Here is a 21,822-nt window from a genome sequence, read left to right as displayed (position 1 = left end):
CTCTTTACAAAATTACTATTGGCTCAAAATCCGAGTTTTTGTCCTCTCATACTCACACAAAATAGTCCGCTTTTTCAGTATTGTGATGTTCAAAATCCGAGTTTCCGAGTTTTTGTCCTCTCATACTCACACAAAATAGTCCGCTTTTTTCAGTATTGTGATGTTCAAAATCCAAGTTTCCGAGTTTTTGTCCTCTCATACTCACATAAAATTGTCCGCTTTTTTCAGTATTGTGATGTTCAAAATCCGAGTTTCCGAGTTTTTGTCCTCTCATACTCACACAAAATAGTCCGCTTTTTCAGTATTGTGATGTTCAAAATCCGAGTTTCCGAGTTTTTGTCCTCTCATACTCACACAAAATAGTCCGCTTTTTCAGTATTGTGATGTTCAAAATCCGAGTTTCCGAGTTTTTGTCCTCTCATACTCACACAAAATAGTCCACTTTTTTCAGTATTGTGATGTTCAAAATCCGAGTTTGCGAGTTTTTGTCCTCTCATACTCACACAAAATAGTCCGCTTTTTCAGTATTGTGATGTTCAAAATCCGAGTTTCCGAGTTTTTGTCCTCTCATACTCACACAAAATAGTCCGCTTTTTTCAGTATTGTGATGTTCAAAATCCGAGTTTCCGAGTTTCTGTCCTCTCATACTCACACAAAATAGTCCGCTTTTTCAGTATTGTGATGTTCAAAATCCGAGTTTCCGAGTTTTTGTCCTCTCATACTCACACAAAATAGTCCGCTTTTTCAGTATTGTGATGTTCAATGTCTTCTGTGACCATGTGTGTGTGAGCGAGTGGAAAAAGAATTAATGAAAACAACGAGAGTCTGGTAATAAGGTATTCATTGGTTTGAGCGAGAGAAGGAAACGGGAAAGTCTAGTCTTGTAATAAAGGCAAAAGTTTAGAATAGCTGTGTAAGAGAGCGAGTTTGGTGGAGGTGGAATTACGTTATTGATGAACAGGCTGAAAGCTGCTGCTTATCCTTTGAGAATAGCTGTATGGTTGAACAATAACAATGGTGGGAAAGTCACACCTGAAAATTTTTTATGGTCGTAAACACGCGTCTGCCGATACCGGCTCAGCTGCAAAATTAGCATCTGGCAAAGAGCCAGCCTTCGCACCACCAGCCACCATCCACGCATTGGCCGGGCGCCATACGCGACCTGATGGCGATTGTGGTGAGCAAGGAAAGCTCTGTCCCAGCGTACACATTAGACAATGGGAGACAGTAAGGTTCTATCAAAGAGAGCTTTTGTGGGCAGGAACGTGTCTCCATATCTCCAGGTGTGTCTTTCCCACTATAATATGTACCTCGAAGTAATTATTATTCGCCCGTAAATACAGCTACAGCGGATTTTATTCAGTTTTCTATTCATGCATTTGGTTTGGCGTTATGGGAGGTACCATTTTGCATGATGTACTTCGAAGTACTGACCATAACTCACAACGTTTTACATAATGGATCACAGATTTCCTATACGGATCCAAAGTTTGTTTTATCAACCTGGTATTAAAGACAGATATGGGCGTACACAATCTCACACAAATCCTGTAGAAATCTTAGTCGTCCAAATGGACATTACAACGCTACACAACATAGTCATTACCGTTAAGACACTCGCGCCTACATCCTGGTACAGTCAACTTCGCTTATAACGACACTCGGCGGGGCATCAGAAAAGTGTCCTTATTCGCGAAGTGTCGTTATACCCGAAGTCCCATTATATGTATTACAGTTGGATGGGACTTTGCTCTGGGCATGAAAATTCTGTCGTTATTCGCGAATTGTCGTTATATCCGCAGTCGATATTAGCGAAGTTGACTGTAGCCAACATTCCTTCCTTTCCACGATCCCAGCGGCAGCATCAGCAGCACTACCAGCACTATAATCAACAGCACGACAACAAAAAGGACAGCGGCTACAAGTTACTGCCACGTCGATGCCAACATCATGCATGCGGAATAGAATGCACAGTCATAATAGTGTTTTCAAGCACGATGAGCTTTGTCTAATCATTCTACTAACACTGTAACAGTGACTTCTATTTTCCATCGCTTTTTCTTCTCACATGTATTTCTCCTCTCCTGTTAGATTGTGCTCGCATCGTCTCCATCGCTTGTCATTAAATTAATCCAATGTCACTTCAGCTCGTCCTCCTTATTCCGATATTAAAATAGTTGTCTCCTCGCCGAATATTTAGTTACATGAAATTCTGATGTTTAGTTGCAGTGGTGGACCATTTCACTCTATCCTTGTCGTGTGTGACATCATAAGCCTTGCTTACAAGTAATAGTAATACTCACGTCTCACCGTGCAGTGCACACACATGTACCATGTACCATGTATACGCCCGTCGCAAGAGAAGCACGCAAATCTGCAAATGCACTGGATGTGATGTGCACCCACAGATTTTCTCTGATACTATAGCAACGATAGCGAACAAGGTCTGAATGAGACAGATCAAGACTTGCGCCAGAAAACTGTCCAATCCACAAAACTGGCGAAGCCATGATACATGTACATGTACGTCGATACATGTATACTAACTTGGCTAATAATTTATTAGCTAAGTGCTCGACACAGTCGTGTAAAGAAAGCGGAAATTGTGTTTTAACCTTCCGAGCAGTTTATGCTCGAAAGACCAGGAATTGCTCCATCGCATTTTGAAATACTTCAGGACATACATGTACGTGTATACTATTGACCTGCCACGGCGGTACACACGATGTAAAATTATCATCGTGGAGCTTGACCTGATTCGTGTGGAGGCTTGCTATCTGTAACTCCTATTGTCGACAGGAAGTACATGTACATGTACAATGTACATGTACTATGTCTTTGTATTGTTTAGAAATCCCTTTCTTGTACACGCTCTTGTGCTTTCATACACTGTAGTTCATAACGTCCAGGAGCTGGCTGAACACAACGTTCACAACAGCGCCAATTCTGCAGTGGCGCTGTCTGCTAGCATCTTGGACAGCTTTGTAGTGTAAAGCCTAAAGGCTAGATAAGACAGAAAAGCTACAAAAAGAGACATCGTGGTAATGCGCTGAAAACCTGTTGTGCTGACCGGCGATGTACTAGGACACACACGTACATGTACAAGTACAGTACATAGTACAAAGTAACGTTACAACTTACAAGATAGGAAGCGCATTTAGCCTTAGGCCAAGTTAGGGCAGGGAACCAACAGCGTATTACACTGTAGTGTGTGTACCCCTGCGTGGGGTGCCAACACAGTTCAGTGTCATGTACATGTAGACCTACGTAGCTACATGTACATGGCTTGCGCCGGGAGCATGCAGTGGGAGTCGACCGCTACCCTGGTAGAAGCCGTCACGCAAGCGACATACACAATAATGATGTGCTTGCTACCACAACTGTTGTTTCTTGCTGATACCAGCTGCAGCTTGGTTGTACTGTCGTGTTGTACATGACTGTACTGGCGTTATCTCAGTGATACTATACCGTCTTATGGTACATCGCTAGGCTCAAAGTACGTAGCGTGTTGCTCTGAAACGGTTAGCCCGGGTTGTTTGCCTCGCCTCATTGGCTCAGAGCTGGGTGACCTTCCCATGCAACTGCCGCATTAGCAACATCGTGCACCTTTACTGGCTTTAGATGACCTGGTGCTCAGCACTAGTACAGTGGAGCTACTGATGCAGGTGTTACGTCGGTAAATGTTCAGATCCGCCAGTCCCCAGTCCCTGTCGATGATCTTAGCTTCCTGTATGGCTTGCCGCTTGTGCCACAGCCCGTGGACACCAGGTCACTGAGTCTGTCACCGGTCTATGGATAAGTCCTCTGATCGGCCACCTGCGACGGGCGGCGGCCATGCAAGCAATCCCGTGGCCGCGGCCTGCGCTGCACCAACGTCGTCGTCGGAGCTACAATGTGGCAGCATACATTTTAGCATACATGCCACCGTGTCGCCCGAGGCTACTACTACTACTAGACCCATGTACGTATTTATAGTCAAACCTGTCGATACACTGCTTCTTGGGGTTGAAAAATCAGGAAGCGCAAATCAAGTTATGGAAAACGTGAAAACACCTGGGGGGGGGGGGGGGACGACTTTTGGGAGTCAGTGGCAACTACCATTGAAACCGGCGAAGCTTTTTCTGGCTCTACCACCGAGGCATCTTGCGATTCCCATCGGTGTCCAGAAGGTATGTATGTACACGTACATGTAATAATAATAATAATAATAATAATAATTCTCGTCTACGTTCCAAAGGAACTCACGACAATGGAGTAACAAAAAGCACCGCGGCAGAGAGAGAGAAAAGAGAAGATATAATATTTGACGAAAACAATCACGGTGTAGATTTCACATGAGTTCCAATACACCACATCAGCAAAGCTCTTTCTTAGAAAAAAAAAAAAAAAAATAAAATAAGATAAATGAAATGAAATCATTGATCATCACAGTTAGTCATGTGTGTCCACACCAAAATCACAGTACATGTACTGATGTAGAAAGCTGAAGCGGATTTAGCAGTAGAATTCTCCGTCCTTTAGGAGAAGAGTGAAGCAATTTCAGTGCTCTCTTCCCATAGGCGATCGATTGCCTTTGCATAACGTTTAACAGTATTAATATTTTCGACGGGATGTTCGAAGGAAATGGCGAGGAGACAAAACATCCCAAACCCATTAAAAATACAAGCTGAACTCGAAACGTAGGTAATTTATTCGTGCAGTGCCAACCGATCGAAAACCAGTGTGCAATATGACGATGGGTAAAAAACCCCGATGAATTAGTGAAAGGAAGAATGGAGAAGGAAGGCAATTGCAGAAATACATTTTTCAAGGTACATGTACGTATACAATCATGTAGTGTAAGCCCACTTTTTGCGTCCCCCCCCCCTCCTTGCGTACAGAAGGCTAGTGTAATCTGTAGACTCCACAACGTCGGAATGTTGTGTTACCATGTCTGCATCGATTTTACTCTTGATTGCTTAAAATAGCGAAATAGCATTGAAATTGTTCAAAATGGGGTGTCATACATGGGATTGTTTGAGGTGGATGGGTTGGGCCGGTACTGGTCTGTGCGTAATGATGTACAGTGTACATGTACATGTACTCGTATTGTTGTCAATCTTATCAAATTGTTCTAGTTGTTTGGCACTCCAACTGTCAGTACCCACATGTTGGTTTTTCTAACTCTCACTGTGACAAAGCCATGTACATGTAGGTATTTGCCAGTGCTGCTATTGCTTCTGGAGAATGAAGTTGAAGACACCACTGCAGCTGTACTTATAGTAACCGTTGATAAATATGCTATTACTTCTATACTGAAGTACACAGTCCAGCAGAGAACGGAATGGGAAGACGGAACCAAGGGGAAACCAGTGCTGCTATTAAATGTACGTGGTACACGATACATAACACATATACGATGGTTTTCGATGAGTGTTCATTTGGGTGGCTTTATCCATTAGCGTTACAGGGTAGATTTCTGATCAGTGTTGTTTGAAAATTCAGGCGAATCGTTCTCGGTTGTTCCTTTCATATCTTGTTTGCATTGTCTAGACCCTATTTATTGAGTATCTGCTTTCCTTCCTTGCGCACTCCACGAACGAGGTAGCCACATGTCTATTCAGCTTGCCCTCTTTATTCCGATTCTAAAAGGTATTAAAACATTAATATACATGCACATGTACATTGCAAGCGGGAACTATGGATAGGTGCATCCCCGGGGATCCTACGCATACACCTAAGCTTGTGCTCCACGGCCTATGCACTTACATGTATGACCATTCACCACTTGCCTCATTGAGTCAATACCAAGAGTGGCCTATGGTGAGAAAGCGCTTCTCCTATTGCGAGTGAAGTAGATTGCTCAGTCAAGCATAGGCAAGCATAGGCATTGAACGAGATGAAAATACAATAATGTACATATTCGGTATTTTGAATTTTATACAGTGTTTGCCCTAGCAGAGTATCCGGATTTCCCTTCAAAATCAGTGTGTCACATTTCCACATATCCCGGGAAATCCACCGAAAGACAGCCATTCTCATCAGTTGAGGGTGATACAATGTGTAACGTCTGCAGAAACATTTGACTGTCACCACCAGACTAAAATACACGTGATCAAAGACCAAAGACCGACGTTCAGCGGGTCATCGCAGGATATGCATGCGGTCGGGATATGGCAGTTCAAGGGTCATAAAGTGAACTATACGACGACCACCCGATACCCATCCTATTGATGTAGTACCTGCGCCTCCCATCCAATCACTGATAAGCTTGGCGACAAGTCGCATGACCAGACAAATGGGTCTGTTCGAACGCCACTGGCACGATTGCTGTACCTTATCAAGTATTGCGAAAGGGGTCTGGCAAGGAACAGATGCCGATACCATTTCCAGGTGGAGTATCCTTCCACAGTATGATGCTGGGAATAGTTATTGGCACATTAAGGTCAACCCAGTCACATCCGCGCGGGGTTCGTTATGATATTCGTTAATGTGCAGCGAAGGGCAGTTCCGATAGAGTTTCATTTCACCTGGCACTTCACTTCACGTTCGATGCCTGTTTGACTTCGACGCAAGGTCGCCTACGGTGTAGGAAGGAAATGTAAGCAAAACAAACTTGAGGCGAAGGAGACGCTCTTCCTTCAACGCATGTACAATACATGAAATACGCAGTCTTCATTTGTCTGACTACACAATTCAATGCAAGATGCAGCGTTAACTTCCGCGGCGTTTGAAGCTGTGCATATTGAGTACACAATACTTTCGTGGTTTTGTGGCGAGGAAATTTTAGCACGCCATAGTTTGTAACCTTTCCTTCATGAAGTAATTCTTGTTTCAACAGAAGGCAGCGTTTATGCATCAAGCATGTAGTTGTGGTTATTCCTCATTTAATTGCATCGACTGTATCAGGTACAATGTGTACCGATCGTTTATGTGAACTTGGTGTTCTCTATTTATGCCATGGATAAGGGGCACACGCTCCTGCTTCCTCCCTTTTCCCAAAATCCAAAGCTACAAAAGTGCACAACCACTTGGGTAGGCCGCGGATATTGTGTTATCCGCTGCCGTATACTGGATATTCCGGCCATCATCCCCTGAATGTGAAAGCAAAGACTCAGGCTGAATATAGTCCATGGCGACGCTGCGGTTATGCGTGCTCTTCTTCTTTTGGAAAAGGCAGTTCGGCAGGTGATGATGTTAAGCACTGCTCTGCGGGTATACAGCATGATGGGGTGCGCAAATTCTTGTGACTAATGGACCAGTTATCTGTTATGTTTGCAGGGCAAAGTACAGCGAAGTCAGCATAGCACCCTCTAAGCTAGACCAGTAGTCTGCCCAGGGGATAGGTAGCAATGTAGCACCTGGCTACCTGTATTTTTCACGATAGGTTTGCTTCGTTACATGTACTGATAACGTTAACCATCGGGCACTTCGGGCCTTACTACACTGCACATTCAACTTCCTACAAACGGCCTCCAATTCTGCTACGCAGAATCAATTGAGAGCGCGAAAGGAAACTTTCATGGACAGGTACAATGTACATGTTAGTTGTACGATATAGGTTTGGCTAGTGACCATCATCGGGCGGTCAGAGATATCAGTGATATGATTGCAAGCTAAAATCGGCTTCGTTCTAAGCAGAGCCTGGACACCCGTTAGCCATCATCCTGTTCCATGGTAGAAGCAACGCCTGCAGTATGCACAGCCTGGTTGCGGGCTGTACTGGAACCACACGGCTACCAGTCAGCCGATAGACCTAACATCCCGACGACCAAGGTTGACAGATCACATACAGCGGAAGCAAGTCATGAAGCGAAATGCTTACACGTACATACAAACTTAGACACACGCGCCTGGGCGGCCAAGTTTGGTAACAGCACTCTGACTGCGATCATCTTGGAAGCAGGCGGGATCGCACAGTAGAAAACGGACGGCACGCAATAGGCAACATCTTGGATCCTGACCGGCACCCTGAACCACTATCTCCCGTGTTACCACGAACATCGACCGCCGTCGCCGTCGTCGCGTGCATTGGCCTGTTCAGCGTGCGCCGACGTACACATTTGGATGGCACATGCCATAGGCGATGAAGATGGAAATCAGTAAGGGCCTACTGCTACTTGTCTTAGTGTCCAACTAACTAAGTTACTTCACAACGCCGCCGTGTGCTCTGCGGAACACGTGAAGCCATCGTGCAAGCAACGAGAGTCACTGGCACGTGACAGAGTCGTCAGGGATACCCGAGAAAGCGATCGCCAGCACGTAGTTGACTTTCACTTTCGAATCGGGTTAAATAGCGCTGCACCAGGTCTGTGGCGGACGCTGCCGAACGAGCTACGTCTAATAAAACGAGCTGTGTCGCTCTGCTTCGAATTAGATCACTGTTTGTCAACTCCAGTAGTGTATTCAAACGAAGGAGGTTGGAGTACAGTGGCTTTCGTTGTGGAGCGGTAGAGCCTTGTGTTGCAGCGGAAACCTACTTGGTGGAAGTATCAAGGTACTCAACCGTTTGAGAAGACATCAAGGCATCTCCAGTGCCTGCGTCTACAGTTCCAAGTCTAAAGAGGAAGAAGGAGAACTACTTTGAACGTCAAGATGATTACGAGACTGCCTGCCGTCACAGCTGTGCTAGGTAAGCTTCGTTTTGTTCTTGTGTTTCCCATTACCTGTTCCTGGGAGGCCAAACGCTAGTTTTGTCTTCTGAGGAAGGCCCGTTGGCGGGGCGCAAAGTGTGCTCGCATCGTAGACGAGGCGCGATGAGCTGTTTCATAGCCTGCGCGCGATCCTCGTGTGTGTGTGTGTGTGTGTGTGTGTGTGTGTGTTTGTGTGTGTTGCGACCCGTTCAGACGCACAGGCTAAGCGTATCAATGGTTGAAATGAGAATGGCTGAGCTACGCCATGTCTGTAGCGAATCATTCTTGTGCACCTTGGCGGACAAAGTCGAAAGAGAACCCTAATGGAAGCACGGTGCAATTACAAACCTTGAGAATCTGATACATGGCTCTAGAAGCACAGATGTATGCTTGGCAGGGCTAGCGCATGTCATATAGCTCAGTTCCATGTGATTTTTTTAACTTTCGGCTAGGTAAGCTTTCAGTAAGATCTAGCTGAGAAGCGCGATAGCCAAAAGTGGTGTGAGCATCCAGCCACCGAAGAAACCCCTTCTGCAGTCGTCCTAGCGGAGAAGATTTAATTAATTCGACTCCCTCTGCCCCAGTGCAATCTTTGAAGGGCCACGGGCAATCGACGGCAACACCACCTACTGGCTGACGACCAGTTGATCATCTTTCCCCTCGCAACAGACTCCAGCTAGCACCATTTCAACAAGATGGTGACAATATGATACAAATTATTTTGGCAAGTAAGGTGTCGACACCATATTCATGTGCTCGTGCATTCACGATGGTTGATAATTTACTGAACACAAGACAATTTTGCATGGAAGAGCTTTGCATGTGATAATCATTTGTGAATGGGACTCTCTTACTGGATTCGGTTTGTCGAAATTATCTTTTCCCTGCCACTATCCTAAAGTGCAATTGGTTCAGTTTACCGCCCAGGAAGTTACTTCACATCATGCACTTGTCTTTGGTTCGCTTGCACGCCACTGCACAGCGACTAGTAGATCGTCATTGTCCATGTATGTAGGGGCATGGAGAAGCGTGCGGCCGAGCGGGAATAGTTCCTGTAGTACCCAGACGAACAAAACGACCACAATGTATGGCTGAGAAAGTGGCACACAAGTGTCACGGTCTGCGAGTAGCTAAGTGCTGTATGGTGTTGCGAGCAGCCTGGAACAGACCTCAGCGAGCAGCTAGATGCCGTATAGTGGTTCGAGTAGCATGGAACGGACTTCCTGCAAGAATTAAAAAATCATAGTAGTTCTGCATTTGCTTTTACATAACCGTTTGTAGAAACTCGACGCACGAAGAAAAAAACATACATTGTATGAGGCTTTTCAAAAAGAAACAACTAACAAGAAAATAGCAGTATTCGCGTCTCCTCGTGTCCCTTGGTGTGTTTCCCATCACAAAGCCAGCCATCATTGCCAAACACTAATGTGCGCCGATGATGCATGAACTAGCCCTGGGACAATGTAGTGCAGCCATCAACTGGGCTGAAGGAGGTCGATCACATGTGAAATGCTTCCAAGTGTTATGGGAAGATGCCGCTGCATTTACTGATCAAGTTCTAAGACAAAAAACCGATTCAGCGTACTGAAAGGTCTACGCTTCATGGCGAAGCACGGATTCAGTCGTTAATTTGATGACCAATTATGTTGTATCGTCTGGTTTGTCATGTTCAGAGGGTATTATGGAGAGCACGGGGAATAATTCCATGAGAAGAACACCCTAAGAATGTGTTCATGGTGTAGATTCTTTGCAGTGGCAGAATATTGTTTTGGCAATAGGTAGACTTATAATTTAATGTCGAACCAAGCCAGATGAGACTAGAAGGTAGGGCGCACCACAGCACACTTTGCTTCGGTTTGAGCCTGCGCGTCCGCGAATCAAAATGCACTACTTGCGATAGGCGAAGTATGCTGCGTCACATGCACGTCATCACCGTCTCAAGCTTAGTGATTTTGACTCAGGAGACGCGCATGATTGCAGATGATGAGTTGCGGCAATGCTCCACCCGGGATCCCGTGTCTGCACTCAAGCAGAGTAGAGGTGCCTGGCTGCTGTTTTGTAACTACTTCGTCCTAGGCGGTAGAGCGCTTATGGCTTAGTGAGCAACCGCTGACAGGTGTAGCTGATACTGCATATGCGTTGCTAGGTTCGGTATAATGCAATAGGAGCATAATTTGATCAACTCAAAAAACCCCTGTGACGTTCCAGTAACGTACGACCGCCTTCTGGAATCTCCATAATTATGTAGCTACACAACGACTATACAATGACTCTTCCTAGCCGCGATTTCTCATCTTAACGGCCGCTTCGCAAATACTGATGATGGCAATGGTGTACGTGCAATCCAATCCAACCACTATCTACATTGAATCCTGCCTCGTTCCATGAATGTAGATTATTACATAAAATGGCGAAATGACTCGGCCAGCAGGTGTTAAAAAACATACTACTCGTCAATAAGTCAATGTTCACCATGCCTGAGTCTGTTGCCAACGCACCCAACAGATACTTGTATGATGTAGTGTACATGTACATGTACATAGGCGACAAGCCTCTGGGTCATCCTAATAAAGATATTATTATATTATTATTATTACATACTGTATAGTATAATATCACCTGAGGGTTCGCCTATGCACCTATTGTGTCTAACGCCTCATCCGACACCTTGCTAGACCATGGAGGTGCAATGTATCTCCTCAAACACTATAATGTAATTTTAAATTAGTTTGCGATTGGCTCGTAGGATTCACAATGTTATCAGCGTGTGTCGCGCGTTTTCTTACATCTACACGTAAACGTACATGCACGGTCCTATGACATGCACTTAGTGTTGCTATTTGCAATATTTTATCGCATTGATTCTGTACCAGCCACAGCCGCTTTTACTCAGCTGGCTCCTCTGCTGCTTTCACGCGCGATGCGGTGACTCTTTTGCGGTTTATTGGCAGCAGCCCTTCCTGTAGAACCTTCTTCCCTGTACACGGTTAACCGGTTCGCCACTTGAACACTTAGTGCATTTTGTGGCACGCATGGTTTTTACTCAGTCGTGTGTTCTGTGTGATTCTCTTCTCTGTGCATTTAGCTATGTTCGTGGTGTGCTCAATGGCCCATGACCCATGGAACACCGATTACACATCACAGAGAGGTAAGTCGCTTTTCCGCATGGACTTGAACATACATAATACATTACCAACAGTGGTTGACCATAGCGGTGCGCACGAACTACATTGCTTAATATGGAACTTCAACGCAAGAGTGTGGTATAGTCTTCCTGCTTGTGCCCTTGTTCGTTTTCCTGGACCTTACCGGTCATCATGTACATGTACATGTATCATGGTGTACACAGTCCATGCTTCGTTGTGATATGCCTGAATCTAGCGTTTCATCATTTTTTCTGTTGTAGTACGTCAAGATGGCCACGGTAAATGTACTTTTCCTGGATTTTTTTTACTTGTGCAGGTCCGTTGTTCTGGGGACAACGACCAGAGTTCAAGATGTGCGGTCTCGGTCGCGAGCAATCACCCATCAACATCCGCAGGTCGTCCACCATCTACCAGGATTTCCCACCGCTCGCTTTCGAGCTGAAGAGCCCGATTGTCCACTCCAACATTGAGAACAAGGGCTCGGCGACGGCGGCCTTCCCCTTGTCTGATATTCCAATTCTGTCCGGCGGTCCTCTGGGAAACAGGAAATATCGCGTGTACAACGTTCATCTTCATTTCGGCAACTATTCATTCCGTGCCGCGGAGCACGCTTTCGACGGTGTCCGCACAACTGGCGAGGTAGGTGATGCTAGTAGAACGTACTCGTGCCCGTGCTTGTGCTACAAAGGCTTTCAGAAATCACAAGATGCATTTTTAAATGGATATTCCATCCAATGTTGAAACCATAACAAGCACTTATCCAGTTCCCTAATAGGCGATTCAGACTACGGGCAAAATCACGTCTGAACTTGAATGTCCATGGTGATGCAGTCGTGTTTCAAATATTTATGCACAATCGCTGATCAAACACGTCTGAGTCGTGGAAACTTGGTCACAGTCGGCCGTAGTCTGAATAGCCTATTAAGGTGCCAATCATGATCATGTACACTGCCACGTAGCAGAGCAAATGAGATTTGAAAACTAATAGGAAATGCCTTCACAACTGGTCGACGGTACAAAGCCATTCTGTTACAATACCCCGTCTGAATCACGAGGAATGTTGCCAGGTAACGAGAAAATTAGCCGTCTGATAATGCAGTCCTTGACCAACCTGACGACTAAATCGCGTCGACCACGCACCTGACCTGAATTGTATGTTGGGTTTTTCTGTGTTCAATGCAGTTCCACATCGTGACGTATGACAGCCGGTACCCCCATATCAAGGCCGCACTGGGCTCAGGCAGGCGTGGAGCGCTCGCTGTACTGGGAGTTATGTTCGAGGTGAGTAATGCACCATACCACCACATCACTATCCTCGCTATAATTGAATACATTGAACTAAAGAAAAGTGTGTCACTTGCACGCTTGTTTTCAATATGGGAGTACATGCACAGAATTCATTTGTTTCAGGGAGTAGCACCAATTCAAGGGGATTCCACAAATCATTGAGAATTTCCTCTTTGTATCCTTGGTTTTCAGGCTCGCAACGTCTCCAATATTGACATGGGAGTTACGAATCTCATCGAGCTCTCCTCCAATGTCACCTACAAAGGTGAGTGGCGAAGCGTAGCTCGTGGCCTTTGCAACTGTTTGATTGAATTCTACGTGTGCGTGGAGTTGGTACTGGAGGCTCCAGCAGGAGTCGTGCATTATATCCGACCTCTGATTCCATTCCTGAAACGGGTTATGATTCCCGATTTGGACCTTGGGATACAGTCCACATCATGGACCACATGTCAAGGTAGCGTGTAGTATGATTATTCATAATTTGTCCATCAAGTACCAGTACATGTACTTGCATTGCTCAGTCATACCTTCTCCTCCTCACTGCTGTCACTGCTGTTCTACTTTCTGCCCGGTACAGGCGATCACTACATGACGGGTATCGACTTCTCCAATCTCGTATCCGAGGTTGATATGGGATATTACTACGCCTACAACGGCTCCCTGACTACACCCACCTGCAACGAAGTTGTTCAGTGGATGGTCATCGATCGCATCCACTACGTTCTGCCGGAGACGGTAGGTTATTTTCTGCTTGATAACATGAGGTGTTTGCGTCGTGGAACATAGACTCCTCACCGAGGAGTCTAGCCGTCACTGGTGCGGAGTACTTGTGTGTTACAAGGTCCGGATTGCTTCTGGCCACAAGGAAAATGCTTGTGCGCAGGTGTTATTCTATTTCGTTCTGGACATTGTACCTGTTTGAATTTAGACCGGATCGCACGATTATTCCTCGCATGAAACATGGTGTCACGTGCTCTCTTCTTCATCCTGCAGGCTGATCTATTGCTGGAACTTAAAACTGGTTACAGACGCGAGCACTCAATCCCCATCTTCGGAAACACACGTCCTCTTCAGCCACTGTATGGCCGAAAGGTTCTGAGGAGCTTCGGGGTGAGTTCAAAACGGTTTTTTTTTACATTGGGTGAATAACACTGTAGCTGCAGGTTTTTCAGGATAGGAGACTTCTTTCATTACAGAGTTCACGGAATGCAGTGGAAAGTTTTGTGTCTGAAAATCTTGCAATACATTACCCAGTTCTAAGTTGAACATGTGTGTGTGCTATTGCATTACCCAGTTCAAAGTTGAACATGTGTGTGTGCTATTACATTACCCAGTTCAAAGTTGAACATGTGTGTGTGCTAATTGGTTCACTAGAAGTATATAGTTATTTGTTGTTTCTAAACGTAAGGTGTTGTATTGCTTCGCTTTGCAGCCCGTCGTCACTGATGTCCACGATCAGGGAGAGGAGATCGTATACAGCTCTTCTGATCTTGTCGGTAAGTGCATTGCATTAGAAAACAGGCACCTTCCAATAGACTTTGATCCAATCATTCAAATGAAAATATCCCATGTTGGTGTACTTGGAAGTAGTTGTATTTCATCCTTAATTGGGTATAGGCCATGAACTGTAATCATGCTAAAGTTCTATGTTCTTATGTTTCTATGCTCAGGTCCTCTCGGTCGTGTGATGCTATTGGCCCTGGCGGCCATCGCTACATTTGTCATCAAGGCATAACTCACAGAGCGTCCAAGTCTTCTTACCCGCCACTTTCATCTCCAACTGATCTCCTTTCCTGCTTCTCCTGCCCTGCCCCCTCTTCTCATACCGAATCTCCTGTAGTACAATCGCTGGCCTGGTGACCACCACGTGACGTGACGGGGTGCGCATGCTGTTGGCTCCTCTGTGGTCACACTGCACAAGACGTTGCTCATACAGCTGGTATCTGTACAAACGAAATTTGGATCTTTATCCCCCTCTATGCCTGCGCCTGTTCGCGAATGTGGCATATTTCTGTTACAAATAATCAACAGAATGACCTCCAGAAGTATTATAACAAATTATAATATGATGCTACTATCCCGCATGGAAAGGTTGCCCTCTGCCCATTCTGCAAACAGTGGAAAGCTGTTTCTCTATTTAGATTACAGATTTAAACGTAACTCTCCATATGGACTAAACCTTTTTTTTGCTATAATATCTCACATTGGCGCTGTTCTGTACAAGCAAATGAGATTATCTATAACTATAAACGGCGCACGTGCAGTGGCAAATACGGTTTTATGCATAGAAATTCCTGCCAGGACTCAAGTATTGTATAAGTCCTTGTTGAGGATGCATCTATTATCTATTCTTATTTTTATTATAATAATTGAGTACTGTCCTCATTCTAACGCACATAGTTTTTTGTCAAGACTAACTCTGCAACACTAAAGATGCCATCACTCTTCCTCACTTGTGGACAGCCAGTACACTGTGAGCAAGACGAGTTTACATGCACGTGTAAGCGGGATATATCATACGAAGTACTTCCCATATTATCGCACTAAAACATCACACTTGTCTAAAGCGAGTACTTGACAGACCAATTAACTTCACAGCACACAGAACTCAGGATAGTAAAGTTGCAAAGTTGCAACTCCCCCTGAGTTTCGCCCGCCGCCATTGTCATGCTAGCAACACACATTGTACATGTAATACCACCAAATAAGCTTTTTTTGTTTTATGTACACTTGCAATTGCAGGCAGTGGTTAGCGAAGAAATACTGGTGTACACTGATTGGATGGTGAAAAACAGTATTCTGGTGTACTTCGGAGCAACACGAATGGTGCTAAACCTCTAACACACCACCCAGTCTGAGTTCTGATTAAGTACAAATTTGAGGGCCTTTTTCACATCAATCACAACCATTCCTACGGGATTGTGAAGGGGAAGAACCAGGGGGGGGGGGCAAGACCACTTAGTAGTAGAGGTCACACAATGAGGCTGTGCCCAAGGCAGAGACCAAGCTCAGAAGGCAGGCCAAGTTGCATGTGGTATCTAAGTATTATGGCCTTGACTCTAGATGACAACACTCGGTACACTACATCATTATTACCACTGGAAGACTACCGAAGCAACTCTGAAGTGTGAATATTTTTTTGAAAAAATAAAAATGGCAGTGAGTTTTTTTAAATGCAAGTCAAATGGCTGTTGTTCCACTAGGCATCTCACGCCTACAATGTGTACACATTCAGAATATGTAGTAGAGTGCAGATAGGCTAGCACACACTCTCAGCGTTCGAGACCATGTCCAGTGTATGTATGTGAGAATAAAAACCTTGAGCATTGGATGGCCAGAAGTCTAGTACAGTTAGCTATAAAGGTTTGTAAAAGACACGCGCCCAATGTGCACAGTCAGCAAGCGAAAACGCTACTTTAAAAGTGCAGCCAAGACAGAAAGGAGATTTTCGAAGAATTCGCAGTCACTTGTGGTGTGGAAGTACTCATGCATCTCCTCTTTCACCTGCCATACAGGAATATTTAGCTGGTCAGTTTTTCAGTGTTGCAAAAGTGAACACGAGGACGGTCGTTGTCAGGACAACAGGCGCTGTGAGAAAATGTGGACAAGAAAAAGAGATGCAGCTCTAATCGGTCGATCTCATCACAAATAACCATCACCCAACAAAGACAGTTTAAGTACTCCTGTGTTTTATGTGTGTGGCTTTTACCATATCCATTCCCTAGCACACGAAGACGAGGTTTTGGTTTGCTAGAAACACGTCAATTGGACAAAGCAAATCTCACGTTTATCCAAGCGACCCAGTATACCCAGTGATACAGATTCAAAATGGCTTCGATGCACTGTCGCCACTGGCTATGTGTATGTGTGTGCGGGTGGGTGTTTGTGTGCGTGCGTGCGTGCGTGTATGTCCGTGTGTGCGTGAGCGTGCTTCTCTTGCGATGGAGTATACAGTGGGCGTGTGTGTGCATCTGCGTCTACATGCATGTATATACGTAACTTCATGAGGATAACAGTTCTCCCCTTTCAGGTCATTGTTAGAGAGTTGAACTCAGATATTGCGACATCGGGGGAAAATGGTGAAGAGCGTGTCTGCTCCGAACTTTAGAGCTCGAGCTTTCTGGCGACTGACCTGGCACTTGACTGATTCACGAATAAAAAGTCGAAAGTTGTTTGAACGTTGTGTTGGCAAAATTCGATAATATTGGACACTACATCATCCATATTCTCTGTAGGTTTACTGATTTAATGTTTGAGAAGCTTGCTCCGGTTTACACTCAAAATACATGTATTTCCTGTTTAAGTACTTCAAGTAAGTATAAATTCGCGGTATGAACTGCACATAAAAATGAGAAAGAAGCTAAGAAATGCCTTCAACAAACGTGATCAATCACGAACTGCTACGGATTGCTATGCCGCTGTTCTGCACAACATGCCTACAGATATACCGTTATATTATATTGTTAGGTTCTAGCTGAGCCTACCTGCTGCTATTGGTGAAACACCTGAGGTGGTTGTCGATACTACAGGTGTAGTACTAGCAGGCGCGTTCCCCGTTCTCCAAGTAGACGGTGCAATTGAAGGTTCACTTTGGGGTATCTGTGAGAAAAAAAAGAAGAATTCCCTGTTCAGAACTGTACTGCGATTCTGCGTCTTCCCTCATCATCTTGTCATGCCTAACACGCTCAGTTCGCTGTGATGGTAAGGTGAATTTCGTTTTCAGTGTGCTCACCTCACCTTTGGACGTTATTGCATAACTTACTCAAAACCAATACAAACTGGTAGCTTGCACATTCATTCTAGACGTGTCGGAGGTACTCCAGGTCGTGCAAGTTCAGTACGATATCAGTCAGCATTGCGCTAACTCCTGCACGATCTGACTCCACGGTACTGTACCTGGAAATTCCTGTAGATGGTTCGACCGTTCAAGGCCTGCACTGGCCGAGCATTTCCGATGATGAGCTTGGACGTCAGGGTGCTTCCGGAGCGAAAGTGCGAGATCGCGTCAATCTGAATGCAAGAATGTACCACATTAATACAGTTCTTAGTCAAGAAGGCAGGTCCCGAGAAAGAAATTCGTTTACATACTAGTATTATGGTCAGGTACCATAATGCAATCCGGTCAGTCTAGGGCAGTAGCCCGCCCATTCCCAACCCATTTCATACTCAACACACTGACGCGACCTTTAGACAGAACATTGGAAGATGGCTACATTATGGTATACGGAGCTCAAAACGTGATTCAACCTACCCCATGAGGCTGTCCATCTGAAAGACAATCTACGCGTTGTATGTGTACATCGTAGGGCCAAAATAACCGTATTCCGTAGATCGTACCTGCGTTAATCGATAACCTACCGACTGTTTTCACAGCCATTTCAGCTCATTTTCTCTCGTACTAAGCTGTTGACCTTGCACTTGTGTTTATTTTGCCCGTACAAGAGGCTTGGATCTTAGTGTAAAAAAAACCTAAAAAAAAACCTACCGGTATCTACATGTAGATGTCAACATTTTCTCAGAGTGTGAATTGAAGGGCTGAGGGGAAGCCAACACAACTTTAACTCCGCACTCAATCAGGACTAACCAGAGTGGACCGGACGTACTGCGTTTTCTCCATCACCAACCACTGAACGGTTTCTTGGCAGTTCGGCGTTGTCAAGGACCCCTCATATGTGTAGAAGCGATCTATATCTTCAGGGCGTAGGAGATCGGACATGTTGAAACTGTGCGTTGTTTCGTTCCCTGAAGCATATAGAGTTTCTAGATGGAATTACAAGTCATGTATAGAATGAGGCTAATCATGCAAGCATGAACAGAACATGTGACTGCGATGTGGAAAGGTAGTATCTGATCTCTTTACCATGGACGTAACGTATATCTCCTCTCCTTTTCTCTGTTGTCTCTCGCCCTTACCCTCTCTCACCCTCTTACCCTTGTATGTGAGGCTGGCGACGTTCTCGAAGAACGACTGGAGTCCCGCATGATAGTAGCTCTCGTTTACCTAATCGATAGTGCACAAATAAAAATAGGAACCAAGTCGACTTCCAGCCACGACTCAGAGCAATTTTTGTACTCCAGCTTCATTTATCGTCCAACCTGCAAAACACTAAATGTCCCCTGGCCACACCATGGTCACATTGGATACAATCAGTTTAGGTGGCTTTGCCAAGGACTGCTTGGGCGTTTGCAGGTTGGACGGTAAATGGAACAATGCCCAAGCTAGAGTGGAGTTTCACAAAAAGATCGTTACACTTTATCTCACGCAATTACCTAGGGTACACAGTTACGACAAGCACAGATTGTCTGAATTGCCAAGACAACATGCCTGCATAAAACGGAGTTTTAAGTTAAACCTGTATGAAGAATAATCAAAAACTGCCAACGCATGATAGATAATGAGTGATCAAACAAGTGAGTCTCTTCAATGTCATTTCAGCAGCTCTCGGGATCAAACGCTGCCAATTGAAACTAGCTCTGATTCCCTCTAAATGGGGTCACCTGTTCTTTGGAGTATAACTCCGGATACCACTCCAGGCTGAGTATTAGTATTCTTATTTAGCTTCTGAGTACTTACCCATAAGCCAGCGGCGAAGCGAATACCAATCACAGCAATAGCGCTGGAACTGTTGTCCGCAGCTGCATCGCTCAAGGTAGTGAAGCTTGAGTTGTAGAAAACGGCATGAAGCTTTTGACACAGAAAGAGTAAAGACAAGAGAGATCTCACAAAAGATGCAATGAAGGGCCTTCGTCCATGAGCTGAGAGCTTGTGATGGTGGTTTGGCTTTGGTAAGGATGTATTTTGGTTAGCATTCGCTTTAGCGCACCCGAAACCGCACTCGGCACCACAGCATACTCACACTAGTATCTGCTACATCTATATCAGCACCAATATCACGGGGTTCGGGTGCGCCGAAATGTTCCGCCTTCTATTACTATAGCTTCGCGTAACCCAGCGCCAGAACGTGTAAACCGCAGGATTCCCATCCATACCAGATGACAACTGGCCTGCCTGCCAACACCCGGAATAGCTGTCTCCAAGGATTCCCTGCTTGCACCGTTGCAACATGGAATGCCCTGCCACCAGACCTGTTCCACCACCCACCCGCCCAGCCCCACATGCAAAGCTTTAAGAAAAAGGTGTACCGTCACCTTCTTGCTCAGGACTGGCTCTCTGCTACTGATGCACTTTGAATCTGCTCGCCAACGCTTTCCCTGTTCTTATTTGTGTTCAGCTGCTTACCTTATAACCCTGCTGCCATCATCACCAATATTCTGATTCTCATGCACATGTCCCAGAACCTGCTATCCTTCGCAGTCCCCATCACCAAGAGCACTGTGCTCTTCTATCTCCCAGCTCTCTCCCTCTCTCTCTCTCTCTCTCTCTCTCTCTCAGACTGACAACCTGCTTGTTAAATCATGCACCTGCTTTCAGGCGTAAAAACCCTGTTGTAGAGGTCTCAGTCCTCATTTGTTAGACTTACCTGTCTTTATAAATGTAACTTACTCCCTCTCTCTCTTTTTTTCTCTCTCTCTCCCTCTCTCTCTCTCTCTCTCTCTCTTTCTCTCTCCCTCTCTCTCTCTCTCTCTCTCTCTCTCTCTCTCTCTCTCTCTCTCTCCCTCTCTCTCTCTCTCTTTCTCTCTCTCTCTCTTTCTTCTCTTCTTCTCCCCCCCCCCCCGTCTCCCGATAATTATTAGCCCCCTTTTTCTTTCGACGCGTTTGCTGTGCAGTGAAGCCGAGACCCTAGGTCGGTGGAGCACATCAGACCCCGTCACCACGTCCACGATTCATGCCTGCGATGCTGCACCGCTGCTTTGCATGTCATTATTGGAAGCTGTGGCCTTAGTAAAAAAAAAAAAAAAAAAAAAAAAAAAAAAAAAACCTCCACCGATGCAGCGCTAATAACGGTTAGCCTTGGTTGCTTTATCGCTGTCTTGTTTTCAGTTGGTGTTACAAATAGCAATAGTGAGAGAACGTGTATAAAGTATACGCAAGAATACGCAAGTATGCGTAAGTACAAAATAGACCGGTATGAACTCTCAATACAATGGCATGTAGACACAGCACTGGACATTAGACATACCTCGCCGGTAGTGCGGGCCCTTTCAACTGAATGCTCAGAGGCCGGCATGCTTTTATTTCCATAGTGGATGTGTATATTGTGGAGTTTGTAGGCAGCGCCTAGCGGGCCACCACGCAACAGGATATTGCCCCCCGAAGAGACGACCGGGTGACCTGATACATCATGGCCTCCGTTTCCGAACTTGAACACCGCGTTGCCCTCTGGCACTGTTAGGTTCAAAGCAGGATATGGCTGGTAGATTGTTGACGGTGGGACAATATTTATTGGTGATTGCTTCCGACCATCTCTACAGATTGCAGAAACGTTACCCCAGTACTTCGGCCCTGTGTGAGGTGCCACACGATAGGAGAAAAAGAACAATTGTAAACATTCATAAGTTGAGGGAATGGGAAAGGGAAAAGTCTGAACAAAACATTGACTGTCACCACCAGAAATCGAACCAGGGGCCGTCGATTGAAGCCAGCGATGAGCTGTGGTGTAACTGTCATCCCAGCAGAATGGTCAAACATTATGTTTAAAGCCATGATGGATTGGACTTTACTAGTGAAGAAGCAAATGGCGAATTTGAAATCTCTCCCAATCTTTGCTGCATATAATGAGCCCATGTAGCTTTCACGAACAATTCAAGGACAGTAAAATCTGTCAAAGCGACCACTAGGATAAGGCGACCTCCTGTCCCAGAGAACCACTATTATT

The 21,822-nt window shown here is 45.3% G+C and overlaps 2 protein-coding genes across 2 annotated transcripts in view; one reads left to right on the top strand and one right to left on the bottom strand.

The window, feature by feature from the left end:
• Positions 1–8,284: 8,284 nt before the first annotated feature.
• LOC135818396 (carbonic anhydrase 1-like) lies at positions 8,285–15,477 on the top strand. Its single transcript, XM_065331756.1, has 9 exons — positions 8,285–8,611; positions 11,698–11,760; positions 12,075–12,397; positions 12,941–13,039; positions 13,238–13,310; positions 13,623–13,780; positions 14,039–14,155; positions 14,478–14,541; positions 14,716–15,477. Exons 1-9 carry the CDS (start codon positions 8,575–8,577, stop codon positions 14,778–14,780), a joined length of 999 nt encoding a protein of 332 aa, XP_065187828.1. The 5' UTR covers positions 8,285–8,574; the 3' UTR covers positions 14,781–15,477.
• A 645-nt stretch (positions 15,478–16,122) lies between these two features.
• The window catches only part of LOC135818394 (carbonic anhydrase 1-like), a 9,303-nt gene continuing 3,603 nt past the window's right edge, over positions 16,123–21,822 (bottom strand). The window contains exons 3-9 of the mRNA XM_065331754.1: positions 21,127–21,449; positions 19,620–19,730; positions 18,977–19,046; positions 18,630–18,787; positions 17,942–18,055; positions 17,530–17,644; positions 16,123–16,633 (exon numbers count right to left, since the gene is read on the bottom strand). Coding sequence (XP_065187826.1) covers positions 16,575–16,633; positions 17,530–17,644; positions 17,942–18,055; positions 18,630–18,787; positions 18,977–19,046; positions 19,620–19,730; positions 21,127–21,449 — 950 coding nt within the window. The 3' untranslated portion in view covers positions 16,123–16,574. The remainder of the gene's footprint in view (positions 16,634–17,529; positions 17,645–17,941; positions 18,056–18,629; positions 18,788–18,976; positions 19,047–19,619; positions 19,731–21,126; positions 21,450–21,822) is intronic.

The sequence above is a fragment of the Sycon ciliatum genome, chromosome 5 (genome assembly GCF_964019385.1).
Source record: "Sycon ciliatum chromosome 5, ocSycCili1.1, whole genome shotgun sequence".
Classification (NCBI taxonomy): domain Eukaryota; kingdom Metazoa; phylum Porifera; class Calcarea; order Leucosolenida; family Sycettidae; genus Sycon; species Sycon ciliatum.
The sequence above is the reverse complement of the archived record's forward strand: the minus strand, read 5'-3'. Positions and strand labels throughout refer to the sequence as shown.